Here is a 20,214-nt window from a genome sequence, read left to right as displayed (position 1 = left end):
GCTCACAGTCAAACATTCCCCGTGATTTCCTCGTCTACTGGTCTTGTTCACTGATCTCACTTCTTAAACTCACAGTGTAATGGTTTGTTGGGCCCCATTTGAAAGGAGCCTCATGTTGAGCGACAAATTATTAGGGGAAATTATTTGCTAATGAAGTTCAATAAAAGTTGATCACAAGTAAATTTGACACAGACTTCGAAGTGACTCGAGAATACCTTTATTCATGAATAAAGGAAGAATGACTCACTAACAGGGTGAATGTCAAGTTTCCAAAAAAAAATAGTCATAGCCTTCTTAAACATGCACACAGAAAGTCAATTACATTAGTCAATGTTAAGAAAAAAGAGATAGGTTGTTAAACACCCTTGAAATTAAGGCAGATTAATGCAAGCATGCTGAGAACCTAGGCTGAATGGTGAATCTTTATTTATGCTATATAGAAGGTTCATTAAATCCTTAGATCCAGTAAGTCATTAAAGTACAAAGGTATAATTTGTTTCATATGTTTGTACCTGACAGGTGAAGGGAAACCAGACACACTTTTTAATTATCAGCCCACAAGGTCCTTCCTACAATTCATAGCCTTCACTGTTTTCATCTTCTTTACGCAGCTGTGTTGTGCACTAAGGCCAGCACTCAGCATACTGCTAATTAAAGCAAGGTGCAGGGTGTTAACAACGCAGATATTTTAATCCTTTATTTAGAATTTTCTTCCACACCCACTCTCTCCCTGTCTTCTCACTCCCTGTCCTGTCACTCACCACCCCCATACTCACCATCCTCTCACTCAGTAGCCATAAGACAACAAGATACAGGAGCAGAATTAGGCCATTTGTCCATTGAGTCTGCTTCACCATTTCATCATGGCTGATCTGATTTTCCTCTCAACCCCAATCTCCTGCCTTCTCTCTGTATCCCTTCATGCTTTGACCAATTAAGATTCTATCAAACTTTGCCTTAAATATACATGAAGACTAGGCCTCCGTTGCTGCCTGTGGCAACAAATTCCATAGATTCACCACTCTCTGGCGAAAGCAGTTCCTCCCCATCTCCATTCTAAAAGGACACCCTTCTATTTTGAGGCTGTGTCCTCTGGTCTTGGACTCGCCCACCAAAAGAAATATACTCACAACATTCACCCTATCGAGGCCTTTCACCATTCAATAGGTTTCAATGAGGTCACGCCTCATTCTTGTGAATTCCAGTGAATACAGGCCCAGAGCCATCAAACGCTCTTCAAATGACAAACCATTCAATTCTGGAATCATTTTCACAAACCTCCTTTGAACCCTCTCCAGTTTCAACATGTGCTTTCTAAGATAAAGGACCCAAAACTGCTCTCAATATTCCAAGTGAGGCTTCACCAGTGCTTTATAAAGTCTCAACATTACATCCTGGTTTTTATATGCTAGTCCTCTTCAAATGAATGCCAGCATTGCATTTGCCTTCCTCACCACAGACTCAGCCTGAAAATTAACCTTTAGGGAATCCTGCACAAGGGCTCTCAAGTCCCTTTGCACCTCAGTATTTTGTATTTTCTCTCCATTTACAAAACAGTCAACGTTTGATTTCTTCTACCAAAGTGCATGACCATACACTCCCTGACACTGTATCCCATCTGCCACTTCTTTGTCCATTCTCCTAATCTTTCTGTCCTTCTGTCATCTCTCTGCTTCTTCAAAACTACCTGTTCCTCCACCTATCTTCATATTGTTTGAAAACTTTGCAACAAAGCCATTAATTTCAATCAATCCCAATACAGACTCTGTATAACAACTCTAGTCACTGACAGCCAACCAGAAAAGGCTCCCTTTATTTCCACTCTTTGCCTCTTGCCAATCAGCCACCGCTGGAATTTTTCCTATAATACCATGGGCTCGTAGCTTGTTAAGCAGCCTCATGTGTGGCACCTTGTCAAAGGCCTTCTGAAAATCCAAGTACAAAACATCAACTATTCTCATTAGTCTATCCTGCTTGTTACTTCTTCAAAGAATTTCAAAAGATTTGTCAGGCAAGATTTTCCTTGAGGAAACCATGAAGACAGCCGAACTTATCTTGTGCCTTCAAGTACCCTGAGACCACATCTTTAATAATCGACTTCAACATTTTCCCAACCACTGAGTCAAGTCAAGTCAAGTCAAGTCGCTTTTATTGTCATTTCAACCATAACTGCTGGTACAGTACACAGTAAAAAATGAAACAACGTTCCTCCAGGACCATAGTGCTACCTGAAACAACACAAAACTACACTGGACTACGTGAAACAACACAAAGCTACATTAGACTTCAGACCTACACGGGACTACATAAAGTGCACAAAATAGTGCAAGACAGTACAATAATTAATAAAGAAGACAATAGGCACAGTAAAGGACAAATTACAATATAATAATAAATGATGACTAATTAGCCTTTCTTCTGATCTCTCCCCTCTTGAATAGTGGAGTGACATTTGCAATTTTCCATTATTTCAGAACCTAATGGTTCTTGAAAGATCATTATTAATGCCACCACAATTTCTTCAGCCACCTCTTTCAGAACCCTGGGGTATACACCATCTGGCCCAGGTGACTTATCTACCTCCAGAGCTTTCAGTTTCCCAAGAAACCTCTCTCTAGTTATGGTAACTTCACACTCTTCATGACCCCTGACACCTGGACCTTCCACCATACTGCTAGTGTCTTCCACAGTGAAGACTGATGCAAAATACCTATTCAGTTCATCTGTCATTTTCTCGTCCCCCATTACTTTCTCTCCAGCAGTTTCCTAGTGGTCCAATATCCACTCTCACCTCTCTTTTACATTTTATGTATCAGCAGAAACTTTTGAAAATTTCTTTAATATTATTGGCTAGCTTACTTTTCTGTTCCGACTTTACCTTCTTAATGACCTTTTTAGTTGCCTTCTGTTGGTTTTCAAAAGCTACCCAACTTCCCACTAATTTTGCGCTATTATATGTCCTCTCTTTTGCTTTTATGTTGGTTTTGATTTCTCTTGTTAGCAACAGTTGTGTCATCTTGACTTTAGAATACTTCTTCCTCTTTGGGATGTATATATCCTATGTCTTCCAAATTGCTTCCAGAAATTCCAGCCATAGCTGTTATGCTGTCATCCCTGCCAGTGTTCCCCTCCAATCAATTCAGGTCAACTCCTCTCTCAGGCTTCTGTAAGTCCCTTTACTCTATTGTAATATTGATGTATCTGACTTCAGCTATCCTTTCTCAAATTTTGGGATGAATTTGATCATATTATGATCACTACCCTAAGGGTCCTTTTGCCTTAAGCTCTCTAATCTATTGTGGTTCATTGGACACCAAATCCAGAATAGCTGATCCCCTAGTGGGCTCAACCATGAGCTGCTTTAAAAGCCATCTCTAAGGCATTCTAGAAATTTCGCCTCTTGGAATTTCACACCAACCTGATTTTCCCAATCTACCTGCATATTGAAATTCCCCATGACTATTATTACATTGCCCTTTTGGCATGCATTTTCTATCTTCCATTGTAATTTGTAGACCACGTCCTTACTGTTCCTTACAACTGAACTCCCATCAGGGCCTTTTTACCCTTGCAATTCCTTAGCTCTATCCACAATAAGACAACACATTCCGACACTATGTCATCTCTTTCTAATAATTTGATTTCATTTTCTACCAATAGAGCAATGTTGCCCCCTCAGCCTTCTTGCCTGTCCTTTCAGTATCCTTCCTACTCTTACTTTCTCTCCCTATCTTCTCTCCCCATCCTCTCTCTTGTCTCTATTTCCCTCACCTCTCTCCCTACTACAATGTCTCCATCCCCTCTCTACCTCCCCCTCTCCCAATTTCTCATGCATTTGCTCACCCCATTCTCTCTCCACTACTTTCCTCCCTCCTCTCACCTCTCTCCACCCCTTTTTCTCTCTTCCCCCTTTCTTCACCTCATCCCCTTCCCCCTCCACTCTCCTGCACGCTCACCCTTTCTCCCCACTCTTCACCCCTCTCTTTCTCACCCATCATCCACTCTGCCTCTCCTTGTCTCCTCTTTCCGTCTCTTTCCTGCACTGTCTCTCCCTCTGTCTCCCCATCATCTCCCGTTTCTCCCCCTCTCCACTCTCTAATTCTTCTCCCTCTGACCTTTCCCTTTATGACTCTTCCCCCTCCAATTCTCCCCCCACCTCTGATTCTCTCCCTCTGACTCTCTCCCCACTCTCCCCCTCATTATATTAAAGCTCTGGCTCTCGCTCCTACACTGTACAATGAAGGAATTGGCCCTATGCCCCATGGTGTGCTGCAAAATAATTAAACTGTTAATTAGATGCCTAACTAAATCATCCCCTTCTACTTACACAATGTATATATCCCATTTTCTGTACATTCATGTGCCTGTATATGAGCCTCTTAAACACCTCTGTTGATCTTTGCCTCCACAACCACCCCTGACAGCACGTGCCAGGCATCTTCCTCTCTCTGTGTATAAAATAAGTTAACCCCAAAGTTCCTTTGTACTTGCCACTCTCACCTTAATTGCATGCCCCCTAGTATTAAATATTTATTTGGACTCTGAGGAAAAATATACTAATTGTCTCCTCCCCCTGTGCCTCTTATAATCATATAAACAGTCTCCCCTCAGCCTTTTTGCTCCAAATAACACTACCCTTCTTTCTTCAACCTCTTATTATACTAAATGGTCTCCAATTCAAGCAGAACCCTGGTAAGCCTCTTCTGCACCCTCTCCAAGGCCTCCACCTCATTCCTATAACAGGGCAACTAGAAATGAATGCAATACTCCATATGCAGCCTAACTGGAATTTGCAACTTAATTCCCTGACTCTTCAATTCAATGAGACTAACAAAGGTTAGCATTTCATATGCCTTCCTTATCACTCTATCAACAACTTTCAGGGAGCAATGAACTTGGACCACAAGATCCCCCTGTACATCAACACTGTAAAAGATCCTGCCAGTAACATTTTATGTTTAATTTTCCAAAGTGCAACACCTCCACATACCTCTTCCCCTCCCCACTCTCCTTCCGTGCCCTCTTCCCTCCCATTCTCACCTCACCTCTCTCCCTTACTCCCTCTCACATTTGCCTTTTCCTCTCCTTCTCTCCTCCCCTCCTTCCTCAATCTTTTTCCTCCCTTCCTACTCTCCCTGTATCTCCCCCTCACACTCTCTCCCACCTCTTTATCTCCCCCTCCTTCTCTCTCCAATCTCCCAATCCTTTTATCTCTAGCTCCCTGACCCTATGACTGACCAGGAGGACAGCCATCTCTCCCTGGTTGGTTCAGCACAGGCTGGCTAAGGGGCATCTTCTGCCTCTGCATCTCTCCTCTGCTGCTGCAGTGGCATTTGAACAACAGATTGGTGTGGATCGCTGCATTATAACATGGTAGGTACAGGAGCTTGGGATAAGAAAATGCGGAGTAAGCTGATTTCCCACGGCCTGCCAACTTCTCGGGTTGGAGTACTGACGTGTCTTTCAGAGAATGCCTTGCTGCATTAGAGTGAACAGTGCACTGCCCTTGCAGGTGTTCCAGAGACGACAGAATGGGCTAACGGACTTCTCACGCAAGTGGGCAGATTACCGTGTGGGCTTTGGAAACCTGGAAGATGAATTCTGGCTAGGTAAATAAACAAAAGCATGCTTCCAATCACTATGTCCTGATTTTCATGCAAGCATTTCATTGCATATGCTTCACTCATTTCCTAAGCAAATTTCCTCCATTACCAAAAAAAGTGGTATGACCTGACCCTATGTTCTGCTTGTGTAAATACTAGAGAGTTCAGTAGAATCAGCTGAAGTATCAACTAGAGAGTTGGGCTATTTAAGGCAGTAATATGACAACCCAGACAGCCCTTGTTTGAACGATGTGATGGCCTGCAAGCAGTGCATACAAACAGCTTTTCAATGTGACGATGTTGGCTAACTCCCTCTTCTTTTCCTGAAGTTGTGAACCCACACAGCTCTCTATGGGGCAAACAAAATCATGGTCTCCCCTCAAATTATTAACCCAACTGTCACTCCACACACACCCCAGTCTCACTCCCTACACTAACCGTACTTACCGTCTCATCCCCCACACACTTTTACCTGATCTCAGTCCCTACAAATCTATTTGGATGTAACTCTCCATACACAGAGTTCCTTACAGTGACATTGTTAAATCACTGGGGCACCATTGAGGTGTATTTGTTAGCACAACACGATTACAGCTTGTGGTGTCAGAGTTCAGAGTTCAATTCCGACGTCCTCTGCAAAAAGTTTGTACGTTCTTCCTGTGTGTGTCTGGGTTTCCCCTGGATGTTCCGGTTAACTCCCACAGTCCAAAGACCTGCTGTTTAGTACATTAATTAGTCATTTAAATTATTCTGTGATTAGACTAGGGCTAAATGGGTGGGTTTCCGAATGACACGGCCCAGTGTGCGGGAAGGACCTGCCCATGCTGTATCTCTAATTAAATAAATGATTATAGAGTCAAACAGCAACACGGAAACAAGCCCTTTGGCTAAAGTGCTGACATGAACTATTCCTGTTTAAATGCATTGCGCCCATATCCTCTTTCCACAAGTGTTTTTCACATTGGTTTTGTACCCACTTCAACCATTTCCTCTGGAAGCTCATTCCACATAACTGTGTGAAAAATCTACCCCTCAGATCCTCTTAAATATTTCCACTCTCACCCTAAACCTATTCCCTCCCATTTTTCTCTGGGGAAAGAGACGATATTCAGCTTAACCATGTTCCTCGTGATTTTTATATCCCTTATAAGGTCACCCTTCCACCTCTTTACCTTCAGAGAACCAGTCCCAATCTTTGCAGCTCTCCCTGATAACTCAAGCCCTGCAGTCCTGGTAATGTACTTGTGAATTTTCCCATTCCACTTGGTCTTAATAACATTCCTCAAATGGACAGTTGGACAGAACTGCAATTGCAGTCTGTCCAGTATCTTGTATGTATGCATCCTGAGTCCCAATACTTGTCATCAATGACTCAGAATTAAGCACAGCCTTCTTCACCAACTGTTTCCAATTTTTTGGGAAGTATGTATCTAGTTCTCTGTGCCACAACTCTCTTCAGGATCCCTCATTCACTGACTACTCACATACATCTTTCATTTCTGTCATCCTGCAATTAGAACCATAAGGCATAGGAGCAGAATTAGGCCATTCAGCCCATTGGGTCTGCCCTGCCATTCCATCATGGCTGATTAATTCTCTCTTTCAACCCCATTCTCCTGTCCTCTCTCTATAACCTCTGACTTACTAATCAAGAACCTATTAACCTCCACTTTAAATGACATGGTAATGAACTCCATAGTTTCATCACTCTCTTGTTAAAGGAATTCATCTCTTGCTAAATGGATGTCCTTCTATTCTGAGGCTGTGCCCTCTGGTCCTAGATTCTCCCACTACAGGAAACATCTTCTCCACTCTATCTAGGTCTACCAATATGCAATAGGTTTCACTGAGATCCCGTCTCATTTTACATTTATGTAGAGAGTTAGAGTAGGGTAACAGGTTCAATGAGCCTATGCTGGTACGACATTCACTACTACACTACCGTGTCACCCATTCTTCTCAACTACAGTGAATATAGGCCCAGAGCCATCAAAAGTTCCTCAGATGCTAACCCCTTCATTCACTAAATCATTCTCATTGTCATAAGGCAGTGGCTGGGAACGGACCCAAGTGCAAGACACAGACACTGAAGTACGAGGGACAGGACTAGGATACAGGGCGATGGCAAGGACATGGACAGGAAAACTAGGAACCTGGAACAGGACTGGACAAGGGAGCTAAGAGCCCAGGCTTGGACTCTGAGCCAGAGACTGGACAAGGACCCAGTACCTGGGTTTTGCCTCTGGCTCGGACCCCAGAACTAGGCAAGGACAAGGTTTGGCAGGCAGGCAGGACGAGGCTGGAATCTGCAGGCTTGAAGATAGAGGCTAGAGACTTGGCTTGGCTTGGCAAGAGGCTAGAGGCTGGAGTCTTCAGGCTTGAGGCTAGGCAAGAAACGAGGCGAGGCTTGGCAGGAGGCTGGAGGCTGGAGGCTTGAGGCTTGAGACTTGAGGCGAGGCTTGGCAGGAGACTTGAGACTTGAGGCGAGGCTTGGCTCCTCCTGGGCAGGGCGCGGTACTCCAGGGCAAGGCACGGGTAACCACCCGACAGAGGCAAGGTACAGGGAGAGACAGAACCAACCCCAGGTAACGGCAAGAGGCCTGGCTTACCTGGGCGGAGGCAAGGGACAGGAAGTGAGCTAGGTACAGGGTGGCTCCAGGACCAGACAGCAAGACAAGGCAAGGCTATTGGCAAAGCAAGGCAAGATGAGAACTTCAGGGGAGGCGAGAATTACTGGCAAGACAAGGCAGGGCTTCAGGCGAGGAAACAGAAGGCAGAGGAAGGGATACAAGGAGTAAGGACAAGAACAATCCAGCAGCTATGCCTGGGTCTCTGAAGGTATTTATGCAGCCAGCCCCAACGAGCATCAGCTGCCTCAATTAGCTCAACAAGAACAGAAACAGGGTAGATAGGAAAACCTGGAGCAAGGTGATGGACCCGACCGTGAACCGGAATACGGACTTCACGGACTGGACTATGACATTCATATACCTGGCTATTAATTGGACTGGGACCCTCTCATATCTGCCTCAACCACCGTCACCGGCAGCCTATTCATGCACTCACCAATCTCTGCATAAAAATCCTACCAATGACATCTCGTCTGTACCTACTTCCAAGCACCTTAAAACTGTGCCCTCTCATGTTAGCCATTTCAGCCCTGGGAAAAAGCCTCTGACTATCCACATGATCAATGCCTCTCATCATCTTATACACTTCTATCAGGTCACCTCTCATCCTCTGTCGCTCCAAAGAGAAAAGGCCGAGTTCACTCAACCTATTCTTATAAGGCATACTCCCCAATCCAGGCAACATCCTTGTAGATCTCCTCTGCACCCTTTCTATAGTTTCCACACCCTTCCTGTAGTGAGGTGACCAGAATTGAGCACAATACTCCAAGTGGGGTCTGACCAGGGTCATATAAAGATGCAACATTACCTCTTGGCTCTTGAACTCAATCCCACGGTTGATGAAGGCCAATGCACCGTATGCTTTCTTAACCACGGAGTCAACCTGCGCAGCAGCTTTGAGTGCCCTATGGACTCGGACCCCAAGATCCCTCTGATCCTCCACACGGCCAAGACTCTTACCATTAATACTAAATTCTGCCATCATATTTGACCTATCAAAATGAACCACCTCACACTTATCTGGGTTGAACTCCATCTGCCACTTCTCAGCCCAGTTTTGCATCCTATCAATGTCCCACTGTAACCTCTGACAGCCCTCCACAATATCCACAATACCCCCAACCTTTGTGTCATCAGCAAATTTACGAACCCATCCCTCCACTTCCTCATCCAGGTCATTTATAAAAATCACGGTGATGGGGTCCCAGAACCGATCCCTGAGGCACAGCACTGGTCACCGACCTCCATGCAGAATATGACCCGTCTACAACCGCTCTTTGCCTTCTGTGGGCAAGTCAGTTCTGGATCCACAAAGCAATGTTCCCTTGGATCCTACTCTCCTTACTTTCTCAATAAGCCTTGCATGAGGTACTTTATCAAATGCCTTGCTGAAATCCATATACACTACATCTACTGCTCTATCTTCATCCATGTGTTTAGTCACATCCTCAAAAAATTCAATCATTCTTTAGAATGTAGAAGAATAAGTGGAGATTTGATAGAAGTATACAAAATTATGAGGGGTATAGATAGGGTAAATGCAAGCAGGCTTTTTCTGCTGAGGTTGGATGGGACTCCGACCAGAGGTTATGGCTGAAGGGTGAAAGGTGAGAAGTTTAAGGGGAGCATGAATGGAAACTTCTTCACTCAGAGGGTGGTGAGAGCATGGAATGAGCTGCCAGCACAAAGTGGTCCATGTGAGCTCGATTTCAACGTTTAAGAGAAGTTTGGATAGGTCCATGGATGGTAGGGGTATGGAGGGCTATGGTCCTGGAGCAGGTTGTTGGGAGTAGGCAGTTTAAATAGTCTCAGCATGGGGTAGATGGGCCAAAGGGCCTGTTTCTGTGCTGTATTTCTCTATGATTCTAAACCTCCTTTAAATCCTCTCCAATGCCAGAAAATTCTTTCTTGGATAAGGAGCTCAGAACTGCTTGCAATACTCCAAATGTGGTTCGATGGATGTCTTAAGAAGCCTCAGCATTGCATCCTTTCTTTTAAATTTTAGTCCTTTCCAAAATGAATGCTAACATTGCATTTGACTTTCTTATCACCAACTCAGCCTGCAAATTAACCTTTACGGAATCCTGTATGAGGATTCCCAAGTCCCTTTACAACTGTGATTTCTGATTTTGTTCCGCATTTAGAAAATAGTCTAAGTTTTTATTTCTTCTGCCAAAATGGACGACCATACACTTCCCTGCACAGCAACCTGAGTCTTTATGTGGGTAGGACAAACGGGATGATTGTAGACTTTTGGAAGGCATAGATTGGCCAATATCCATCCTAGATCAATGGCTCTGCTGTGGAGAGAAAGTTCCTTGTGTGCACATAGCAGATGGATCTAAACTGGACCTTCCTCACTAGTCAAGGAAGCACCAGCAGCATCTACACTTTCTGAAGAGACTGAAGATATGCAAGGCTGCCTGCCTCCAACTTTCTACAGGAGCACCATCAGGACTGTCCTGTCTGGCTGCATCGTGTGTGGTGTGGAAGCTGCAAGGGATCAGAACACAAACTGCCAAGAGGATCAGCGGAGTCTCCCTGCCCCTTCTCTATGACATTTACCGGGACTGTTGCAGACAAAGGGCCCGAAGCAACCCTGAAGAAGATTCCACACCCATTCCCCAATTCCTTTGACCCACTACCATCAGGAAGGAGGAACAGGAGCATCAGGACTAGGACTGCCAGACTGGGTTCTTCCCTCAGGCTGTGACACTAATGAATACCCTGCCGTCATGGAGGCCTTGTCACTAGGACAGTGAGCTGTTTACTGTTTACCTGTGCTGCAAGCATATTGAATTATATTTTATTAACTTATTTATAGTAATATTTTGGTCTAAGTGCTGTGTGTGATATGTTTTGTGGGTGCACTGTGGTCCGGAAGAACGTTGTTTCATTTGGTTGTAGATACGTACAGTCAGATGACAATAAACTTGAACTTGTACTTGAATCTGCCACTTCTTTGACCATTCTCCTATCTGCCCAAGTCCTTCTGAAGACTTCCTGTTTCCTCAAAATTACCTAAACTTCCTCTTACCTTTGCATCATCCTCAAACTTGGCCACAAAGCTATCAATTCCATCATTCATTGGCACATAATGTGAAAAGAAACAGTCCAAACACTGAACCCAGCAGAATACTAGTCACCAGAAGCCACCATTCCCACTGCTTCCAGCCAGTCAACCAATCTTCTATCCATGCTTGTATCTTTCCTGTAATACTATAGGTTCTTATCTTGTTTAGCAGCCCCTTTCAGAACCCGGGGATGTAGTCCATCTGGTCCAGAACTTTCAGCTTCCAAGCATATGCAACACCTTGTCAAAGGCCTTCTGAAATTAAACAACATCTACTGACAGCTATTGAATTTCTGGCATTACTTTGCCTGCCTGTTATTTCCCCAAGAAATTCTAACAGGTTCTTTAGGCAAGATATCCCCATAGGGAAGCAATGCTGACTTCAGCCACCAAGTAACCTGAAACCTCATCCTTAATAATGACTTCAACATCTTACCAACCACTGAAGTCAGGCTAACAAGTCTGCAATTTCCTGTCTTTTGTCTTCCTCCCTTCTTAAAGAGTGGAGAGACATTTGCAATTTCCCAGTCCTCTTGAACCATTCCAGAATCTAGTGATTCTCAAAAGATCATTACTAATGCCTCCAGAATCTCTTCAGATTCCTCTTTCAGAACCCTGGTGTGTAGTCTATCTGGTCCAGGCGACTTACCTACATACATAGAAACATAGAAACATAGAAAATAGGTGCAGGAGTAGGCCATTCGGCCCTTCGAGCCTGCACTGCCATTTATTATGATCATGGCTGATCATCCAACTCAGAACCCTGCCCCAGCCTTCCCTCCATACCCCCTGACCCCCGTAGCCACAAGGGCCATATCTAACTCCCTCTTAAATATAGCCAATGAACTGGCCTCAACTGTTTCCTGTGGCAGATAATTCCACAGATTCACCACTCTCTGTGTGAAGAAGTTTTTCCTAATCTCGGTCCTAAAAGGCTTCCCCTCTATCCTCAAACTGTGACCCCTCGTTCTGGACTTCCCCAACATCGGGAACAATGTTCCTGCATCTAGCCTGTCCAATCCCTTTAGGATCTTATACGTTTCAATCAGATCCCCCCTCAATCTTCTAAATTCCAACAAGTACAAGCCCAGTTCATCCAGTCTTTCTTCATATGAAAGTCCTGCCATCCGAGGAATCAATCTGGTGAACCTTCTTTGTACTCCGTCTATGGCAAAGATGTCTTTCCTCAGATTAGGGGACCAAAACTGCACACAATACTCCAGGTGCGGTCTCACCAAGGCCTTGTACAACTGCAGTAGTACCTCCCTGCTCTTGTACTCGAATCCTCTCGCTATAAATGCCAGCATACCATTCGCCTTTTTCACCGCCTGCTGTACCTGCATGCCCACTTTCAATGACTGGTGTATAATGACACCCAGGTCTCGTTGCACCTCCCCTTTTCCAAATCGGCCACCATTCAGATAATAATCTGTTCTCCTATTTTTGCCACCAAAGTGGATAACTTCACATTTATCCACATTAAATTGCATCTGCCATGAATTTGCCCACTCACCCAACCTATCCAAGTCACCCTGCATCCTCTTAGCATCCTCCTCACTGCTAACACTGCCACCCAGCTTCGTGTCATCCGCAAACTTGGAGATGCTGCATTTAATTCCCTCATCCAAGTCGTTAATATATATTGTAAACAACTGGGGTCCCAGCACTGAGCCTTGCGGTACCCCACTAGTCACCGCCTGCCATTCTGAAAAGGTCCCGTTTATTCCCACTCTTTGCTTCCTGTCTGCTAACCAACTCTCCACCCACACCAATACCTTACCCCCAATACCGTGTGCTTTAAGTTTGCACACTAATCTCCTGTGTGGGACCTTGTCAAAAGCCTTTTGAAAATCCAAATATACCACATCCACTGGTTCTCCCCTATCCACTCTACTAGTTACATCCTCAAAAAATTCTATGAGATTCGTCAGACATGATTTTCCTTTCACAAATCCATGCTGACTTTGTCCGATCATTTCACCACTTTCCAAATGTGCTGTTATCACATCCTTGATAACTGACTCCAGCAGTTTCCCCACCACCGACGTTAGGCTAACCGGTCTATAATTCCCCGGTTTCTCTCTCCCTCCCTTTTTAAAAAGTGGGGTTACATTAGCCACCCTCCGATCCTCAGGAACTAGTCCAGAATCTAACGAGTTTTGAAAAATTATCACTAATGCATCCACTATTTCTTGGGCTACTTCCTTAAGCACTCTAGGATGCAGACCATCTGGCCCTGGGGATTTATCTGCCTTCAATCCCTTCAATTTACCTAACACCACTTCCCTACTAACATGTATTTCGCTCAGTTCCTCCATCTCACTGGACCCTCTGTCCCTTACTATTTCTGGGAGATTATTTATGTCCTCCTTAGTGAAGACAGAACCAAAGTAATTATCCAATTGATCTGCCATGTCCTTGCTCCCCATAATCAATTCACCTGTTTCTGTCTGCAGGGGACCTACATTTGTCTTTACCATTCTTTTCCTTTTTACATATCTATAAAAGCTTTTACAGTCCGTTTTTATGTTCCCTGCCAGTTTTCTCTCATAATCTTTTTTCCCCTTCCTAATTAAGCCCTTTGTCCTTCTCTGCTAAACTCTGAATTTCTCCCAGTCCTCAGGTGAGCCACTTTCTCTGGCTAATTTGTATGCTTCTTCTTTGGAATTGATACTATCCCTAATTTCTCTTGTCAGCCACGGGTGCACTACCTTCCTTGATTTATTCTTTTGCCAAACTGGGATGAAAAATTGTTGTAGTTCATCCATGCAACCTTTAAATGCTTGCCATTGCATATCCACCGTCAATCCTTTAAGTGTCATTTGCCAGTGACATTTAAAGTGTCATTATGATCATTACTTCCAAAGGGTTCCTTTACCCCAAGATCCTTAATCAAAACTGGTTCATTACACAACACCCAATCCAGAATTACCTTTTTCCGATTTGACTCGACCTCAAGCTGCACTAAAAAGCCATCTCCTAGACATTCTACAAATTCCTTCCCTGGGGATCAAGCACCAACCTGATTTTCCCAATCCCCTTGCATATTGAAATCCCCCTATTCTAACAGTGCCTTTTCTATCTTCCATTGTAATTTGTACGCCACATTGTGGCATCTGTTTTAAGGCCTGGATAGAACTCCCATCAGGGTCTTTTTAAACTTTCAGTTTCTTAACTCTACCCACAATGATTTTTTTTTTAACTAATTTTTTCATAAGTTTCTACAATGCAACAACAAAAAAAAGTAAAAAAAAATTGGTTTATACAGTGTGAAACAAACATACCAAATGTACAGTTCATAACAGTTAAGGAAAAGCACCCATAGTAGAATCGTATAAAGTTAGTTACCACCCCACCCTCCCACTACCCAACTCCAAGTCAACTTTACGATATATAGAAAAGTTAATCAGAACTTTTATCACCACAGAGCTGTGTTTATAAAAAGGTATATTGCCTACTACCTGAGCTATAATATGTTTACACATCAAAAAAAAAACCGTGAATCTTAACCAAAAGAAGCTGGAAGTAAGGGATTTAAATGCAAAAGAGAAAAAGGAGGGATGAACCCTTAATCTAAACGGGAATTATGAAAATATTCAAGAAAAGGTGCCCACACCTTTTGGAACTTTATGCCCAAATTAAGAAGTGAATAATGAATTACCCACAATGATTCTAAATCTTCCGATCCCATGCCACCTTTCTCTAAGGATTTGATTTAATTTTTCACCAGCAGAGTCACCCCATACCCTATACCTACCGGCCTGTCCTTTCAAAACAATTAATCCCTGGATCTGAAGGGCTCAACTATCATGTTCTTTCAGCCATGACACAGTGATGCCCACAGTGTAATACCTGCTAATTTCTAATTGTGCTACAAGATCATCTAATTATACTGTGTTTATTCAAAATATAACACTGAATTCTGGTCTTGTATTCATCACCCTTTTCAATGTTGCCTCCATGTTACCGGAAGTTAAATTTTTATTCTGTTCTAAATTTTTTGTCATCTTGTTCTTTCTGGAGACTATGTTCATAACCTCCCCTACGCTCTCCTTCCCTTTTATTTTATCCTCATTTTCCCAAACTATGCAACCTACTATTTAGTTTAAAGACACACTTCAACCCATTCTACAGACAGTAACTTTGCCCTTTCATCTACCTGTCCCTCCTCACAGTCTCACCACACACGGCATCTACTTGTATACCAACTGCCCCATCCTGTGCCCTATCACTCTGGTTCCTATTCCCCTGCCTAAGTAGCTTAAAGCCTCCCCGACAGTTCTAGAAAATCTCCCCACAAGGATATTGGTCCCCCTCAAGTTTAAATATAACCCATCCTTTTTGTGCAGGTCATTCCTTCCCCAGAAATGATCCCAATGATCTAGAAATCTGAAACCCTATCCCCTGCACCAATTCCTCAGTCACATCATCCTATTTTTATCCTGCACAACTGCACAAAATGTAATTTACAGATGACTGTCTGAGTTATATTCTGTCTGCCATTCCTTGGCTCAATTCAGCATTTCATCTGGATCTTGTTGTGGTCTTAACCTTCTTTATCATCCTAATTTTAGTGTCACCAGAAACCTTGTTAACCATGTTAACAGCAATGTCATTTTAGAGTTATAGATGACCATAATATTGGACCCAACACCATCCCTTTGCCCCCCGCCCCCCCGACTACACTCTGACACCTTCCTCCAGGCCTATTTAGTATCCAATTGGCTGGTTGCTGGTTCTCCCTTGGTCCCATGTGATCTAACCCTCCAAACTTGCCAACCACTTGTAACCTTGTAAACAAATCTACCACCCTGATGCCTTCTGTCCTCTTTACTGCCTTTTAACTTCTCTTGAGAAAACATATATGGATCCATTTATAAATTTCACTTCATCAAACATATTATTATCATAACCCCAAGTCAGTATGAGGAAAGTTAAAATCACCCGCTATTACAACCTTATTATACCAACACTGATAAGTGAATTCCCTACGTATTTACTCTAATTCCTGTGGATTGTTGGGGGGCATATGATACAATCCCAATAAAGGAATCTTCCCCTTCTACCTTTAAAATCTATGCATATACCTCTCTAGATGAACCCCAGTAATATCCTCTTGAAGTACTGTGATGTTCTTTCTAATTGGAAATGCAAAATCCTCCAAGTCTATCTCACCTGTAGCATTTGCACCCCAGAACATTGAGCTTCAGTCCCGTCCCTCTGTCAACCATGTTTTTGTAATGGCTCTAATATTCCAGTTCCATATACCTATCCTGCCCCTGCATTTCCATTTACTGTGTTCCTCTGCCTCAGTTGTCAGGCCTCTTGCATGAAAATTAATGCAGGTTAACTTATCCTTACTTTTTGTCCTGTTCCAGCTTGGTCTGCCTATTAAATTTGCTTAAAGGTCTATATTTGCGTCAATTTTCTTAATTGTTAGACTTGGGGAATGAATCCTCTGCAAGATTAGGTTAAAACCACACGAACAGCATTAGCAAAACTTGCTCCATTTCAGGAGTCATCCATTCCTCTTGTACAAGTCACCTCTTCTGTCCGGTACTTGTCCCCCGCGGGGTCTATTGTACATGCTGTCAGGCCCAGAGAGAAGGAAAGAGTATATAAAGGAAGCTCTTACCACGGGCTTTATTCGGCCCTCCACCACACCTGCCAGCACAGGCTTCATCTTCGTACAAAAGAAAGATGGGAGCTTGTGGGCATGCATTGATTTTAGGGGGTTAAGCTGCATAATGACCAAGAATCATTACCTCCTTCCACTCATAAATACACCCTTCGAGATGCTCCAAGGAGCAAGGATGTTCAAAAAGGTAGACCTATGGAGTGCATTCAATCTTTCTGTATAAAGGAGGGCGATGAGTGGAAAACTACATTCAATAAACTGACGGGGAACCATGAGTACTTGGTTATACCCTTCAGTCTTGTGTACGCTCCAGCAGTCTTTCAGTCCTTTATAAATGACGTGGTCTGGGATACTCTCCATAAGTTTGCCTTTGTTTACTTGGATGATAGCCTAATCTTCTCAAAGTCCATGGAGGAGCACGTCGCTCAGGTCAGAAATGTCTTAAAGAGATTTCTAGACCATACACTATGTCCTGCTGGAAAAGTTTGAATTTCATGCAATGACCATTTCATTTTTGTGTTTCATCATCTCCAATGGCAATCTCAAGATGGTCCCTACCAAGACCCAGGCAGTCAGAGACTGGCCACCACCATCCAGTGTCAAACAGGTCCAATGATTCCTGGGGTTTGCAAACTTCAAACGGAAGTTCATCAGAAACTTCAGTTCAGTAGCAGCTCCACTGATGGTGCTAACTAAGAAATCCACAGGCCCTTTTGTCTGGACTACTGAAGCGGAGGCTGCTTTCACAGGGCTTTAACAACGGTTCACATCAGCTCCCATCTTTGTTTCTCCTAACCCGGACCTTCCTTCACCATGCAGGTGGACTACTCAGACATCGGAGTGGGTGCATTGTTGTCTCAATGATCACCTTCAGATGATGAACTCCACCCGTGTGCATTCTTCTCCAGGCAGCTATCCCTGGCAGAGAATAACTATGACTTCAGGAATGGGAAGCTTCTTGTGGTTAAGGGGGCCAAGAACCCTTGCATCATTTGGACAGACCACAAGAACCTAGCTTATATTCAGGAGGCCGAGAGGCCAAGTGGTCTTTGTTCTTTAACTGGTTTAATTTCATCCTGACCTATCGAACCGGGTCTAAGAACCAGAAGCCTGTCCCATCAGTTTGATGAACTGGAATGAGAGGAGAAGCCCACCACCATTTTGCCCCAGGCCAAGGTGATACTGCCAATTCATTTGGAAATCGACGCTCTTGTTTGCAAGGTCCGAGCAAAAGTGGAGATCCCTAAAAACGGTCCTCTGGGTCAGCTGTTCATCCCAAGTTCTGTCCGGACTCAGGTCCTCCAATGGGGACATTCATTGAGAATGGCCACTCTCCCAGGGATTGCCAGGACCCTCCAGTTTATTAAGAAGAGGTATTGGTGGCCCAGAATGATGAGAGAGGTTTGTCAGTACGTACAGGTATGTGAGGTGCGCGCCCGGAACAAGGAGCCCTGCCAACCAAGGGGAAGACGGTCATCATGGAAACTGTTGATCTGTTTCTGAAAGCCCGCAAGTTCATTACCTTGGAGAAGCTACCATGTGCAGCGGAGATAGCCGAAATTGTCCTGGACCAGGTCGTCAGGATCCACGGATTCTTATGGACATTGTCTCAGATCGTGGTCCACAATTCACATCACGTTTCTGGAGGGTATCCTATAAGCTGACTGGGGGAACAGCGAGTCTTTCCAATGGCCAATCAGAGCAAACCAACCAAGATTTGGAATGAACCCTAAGATGCCTGGCTTTAGAAAGACCTGATGAGTTGTGTAACCATTTGATGTGTGCAGAGATTGCCCACAACACCTTACAGCATTCGATGCACAGGACGACACCGTTCGAGTGCCAGTTTGGTTATCCTCCACCACTCTTCCTGGAGCAGGAGGCCGAGGTTAGGTTCCCTGCGGCTGAAGATGAAGTACAATGTTGGAAAGTGTATGGTTATGCACTTTGGCAGAAAAAATAAACGGGCAGACTATTATTTAAATGGGGAAAGAATTCAAAGTTCTGAGATGCAACAGGACTTGGGAGTCCTCGTACAGGATACCCTTAAAGTTAACCTCCAGGTTGAGTCAGTAGTGAAGAAGGCAAATGCAATGTTGGCATTCATTTCTAGAGGAATAGAGTAGAGGAGCAGGGATGTGATGTTGAGGCTCTATAAGGCACTGGTGAGACCTCACTTGGAGCACTGTGGGCAGTTTTGGTCTCCTTATTTAAGAAAGGATGTGCTGACGTTGGAGAGGGTACAGAGAAGATTCACTAGAATGATTCCAGGAATGAGAGGGTTAACATATGAGGAACGTTTGTCCACTCTTGGACTGTATTCCTTGGAGTTTAGAAGAATGAGGGGAGACCTCATAGAAACATTTCAAATGTTAAAAGGCATGGACAGAGTGGATGCGGCAAAGTTGTTTCCCATGATGGGGGAGTCTAGTACAAGAGGGCATGACTTAAGGATTGAAGGGTGCCCATTCAGAACAGAAATGCGAAGAAATTTTTTTAGCCAGAGGGTGGTGAATCTATGGAATTTGTTGCCACGGGCAGCAGTGGAGGCCAAGTCATTGGGTGTATTTAAGGCAGAGATTGATAGGTACCTGAGTAGCCAGGGCATCAAAGGTTATGGTGAGAAGGCAGGGGAGTGGGACTAAATAGGAGAAAATGGATCAGCTCATGATAAAATGGCAGAGCAGACTCGATTGGCTGAATGGCCTACTTCTGCTCCTCTGTCTTATGGTCTTATGAAGATCTCACCCAATGCTGCAAGCAGAAATGGACCAAGGCAAGAGAGATTTTTCTGGCCTCTACCCAGAATGCAGAGACCAAGGCAAAACATAGGAGAATATGAGCCCACTTTGCAGCTTGGGCAATAGGGCTGGCTGTCCACTCAGGATTTGCCTCTCCAGGTGGAGTCTGGAAATTTGGTACCCAAGTTCGCTGGATCCTTCAAAGTCTTGAGAGAAGTAAACCTGGTGGCTTACACCTTGCAGCTCCCCAAGGATCAATCCCACTTTCCACATCTCCAAACTAAGCACCAGCCCCTTAGCCCCCACCACCACCCAGGTTTTTCGATGGGGAACAGGCCTTCATGAGGACTCTTGGACTCATGCACTGTTTAGGACTTCAGCAGTACCTCATGAACTGGGAAGGATTCAGGCCCGAGGAGAGGTGCTGGGTGCCCTGAAAGAGGCATCTTGGATCTATCGCTCACCCACAACTATTATCACCACATCTCCGAGCAGCCAGGGCCATCAGGAGTCACCTGTAGGGGAGAGG

The 20,214-nt window shown here is 44.2% G+C and overlaps 1 protein-coding gene across 2 annotated transcripts in view; it reads left to right on the top strand.

Moving 5' to 3' along the window:
* tnr (tenascin R (restrictin, janusin)) overlaps window positions 1-20,214 on the top strand; it is a 213,470-nt gene that overhangs the window by 158,926 nt on the left and 34,330 nt on the right. For both annotated transcript variants that reach the window (XM_063063628.1, XM_063063629.1), the window contains one exon: window positions 5,513-5,609. In XM_063063628.1, the coding sequence (XP_062919698.1) occupies window positions 5,513-5,609 (97 nt within the window). The remainder of the gene's footprint in view (window positions 1-5,512; window positions 5,610-20,214) is intronic.

This window comes from Mobula hypostoma, chromosome 12 (genome assembly GCF_963921235.1).
Source record: "Mobula hypostoma chromosome 12, sMobHyp1.1, whole genome shotgun sequence".
Taxonomy (NCBI): domain Eukaryota; kingdom Metazoa; phylum Chordata; class Chondrichthyes; order Myliobatiformes; family Myliobatidae; genus Mobula; species Mobula hypostoma.
The sequence above is the reverse complement of the archived record's forward strand: the minus strand, read 5'-3'. Positions and strand labels throughout refer to the sequence as shown.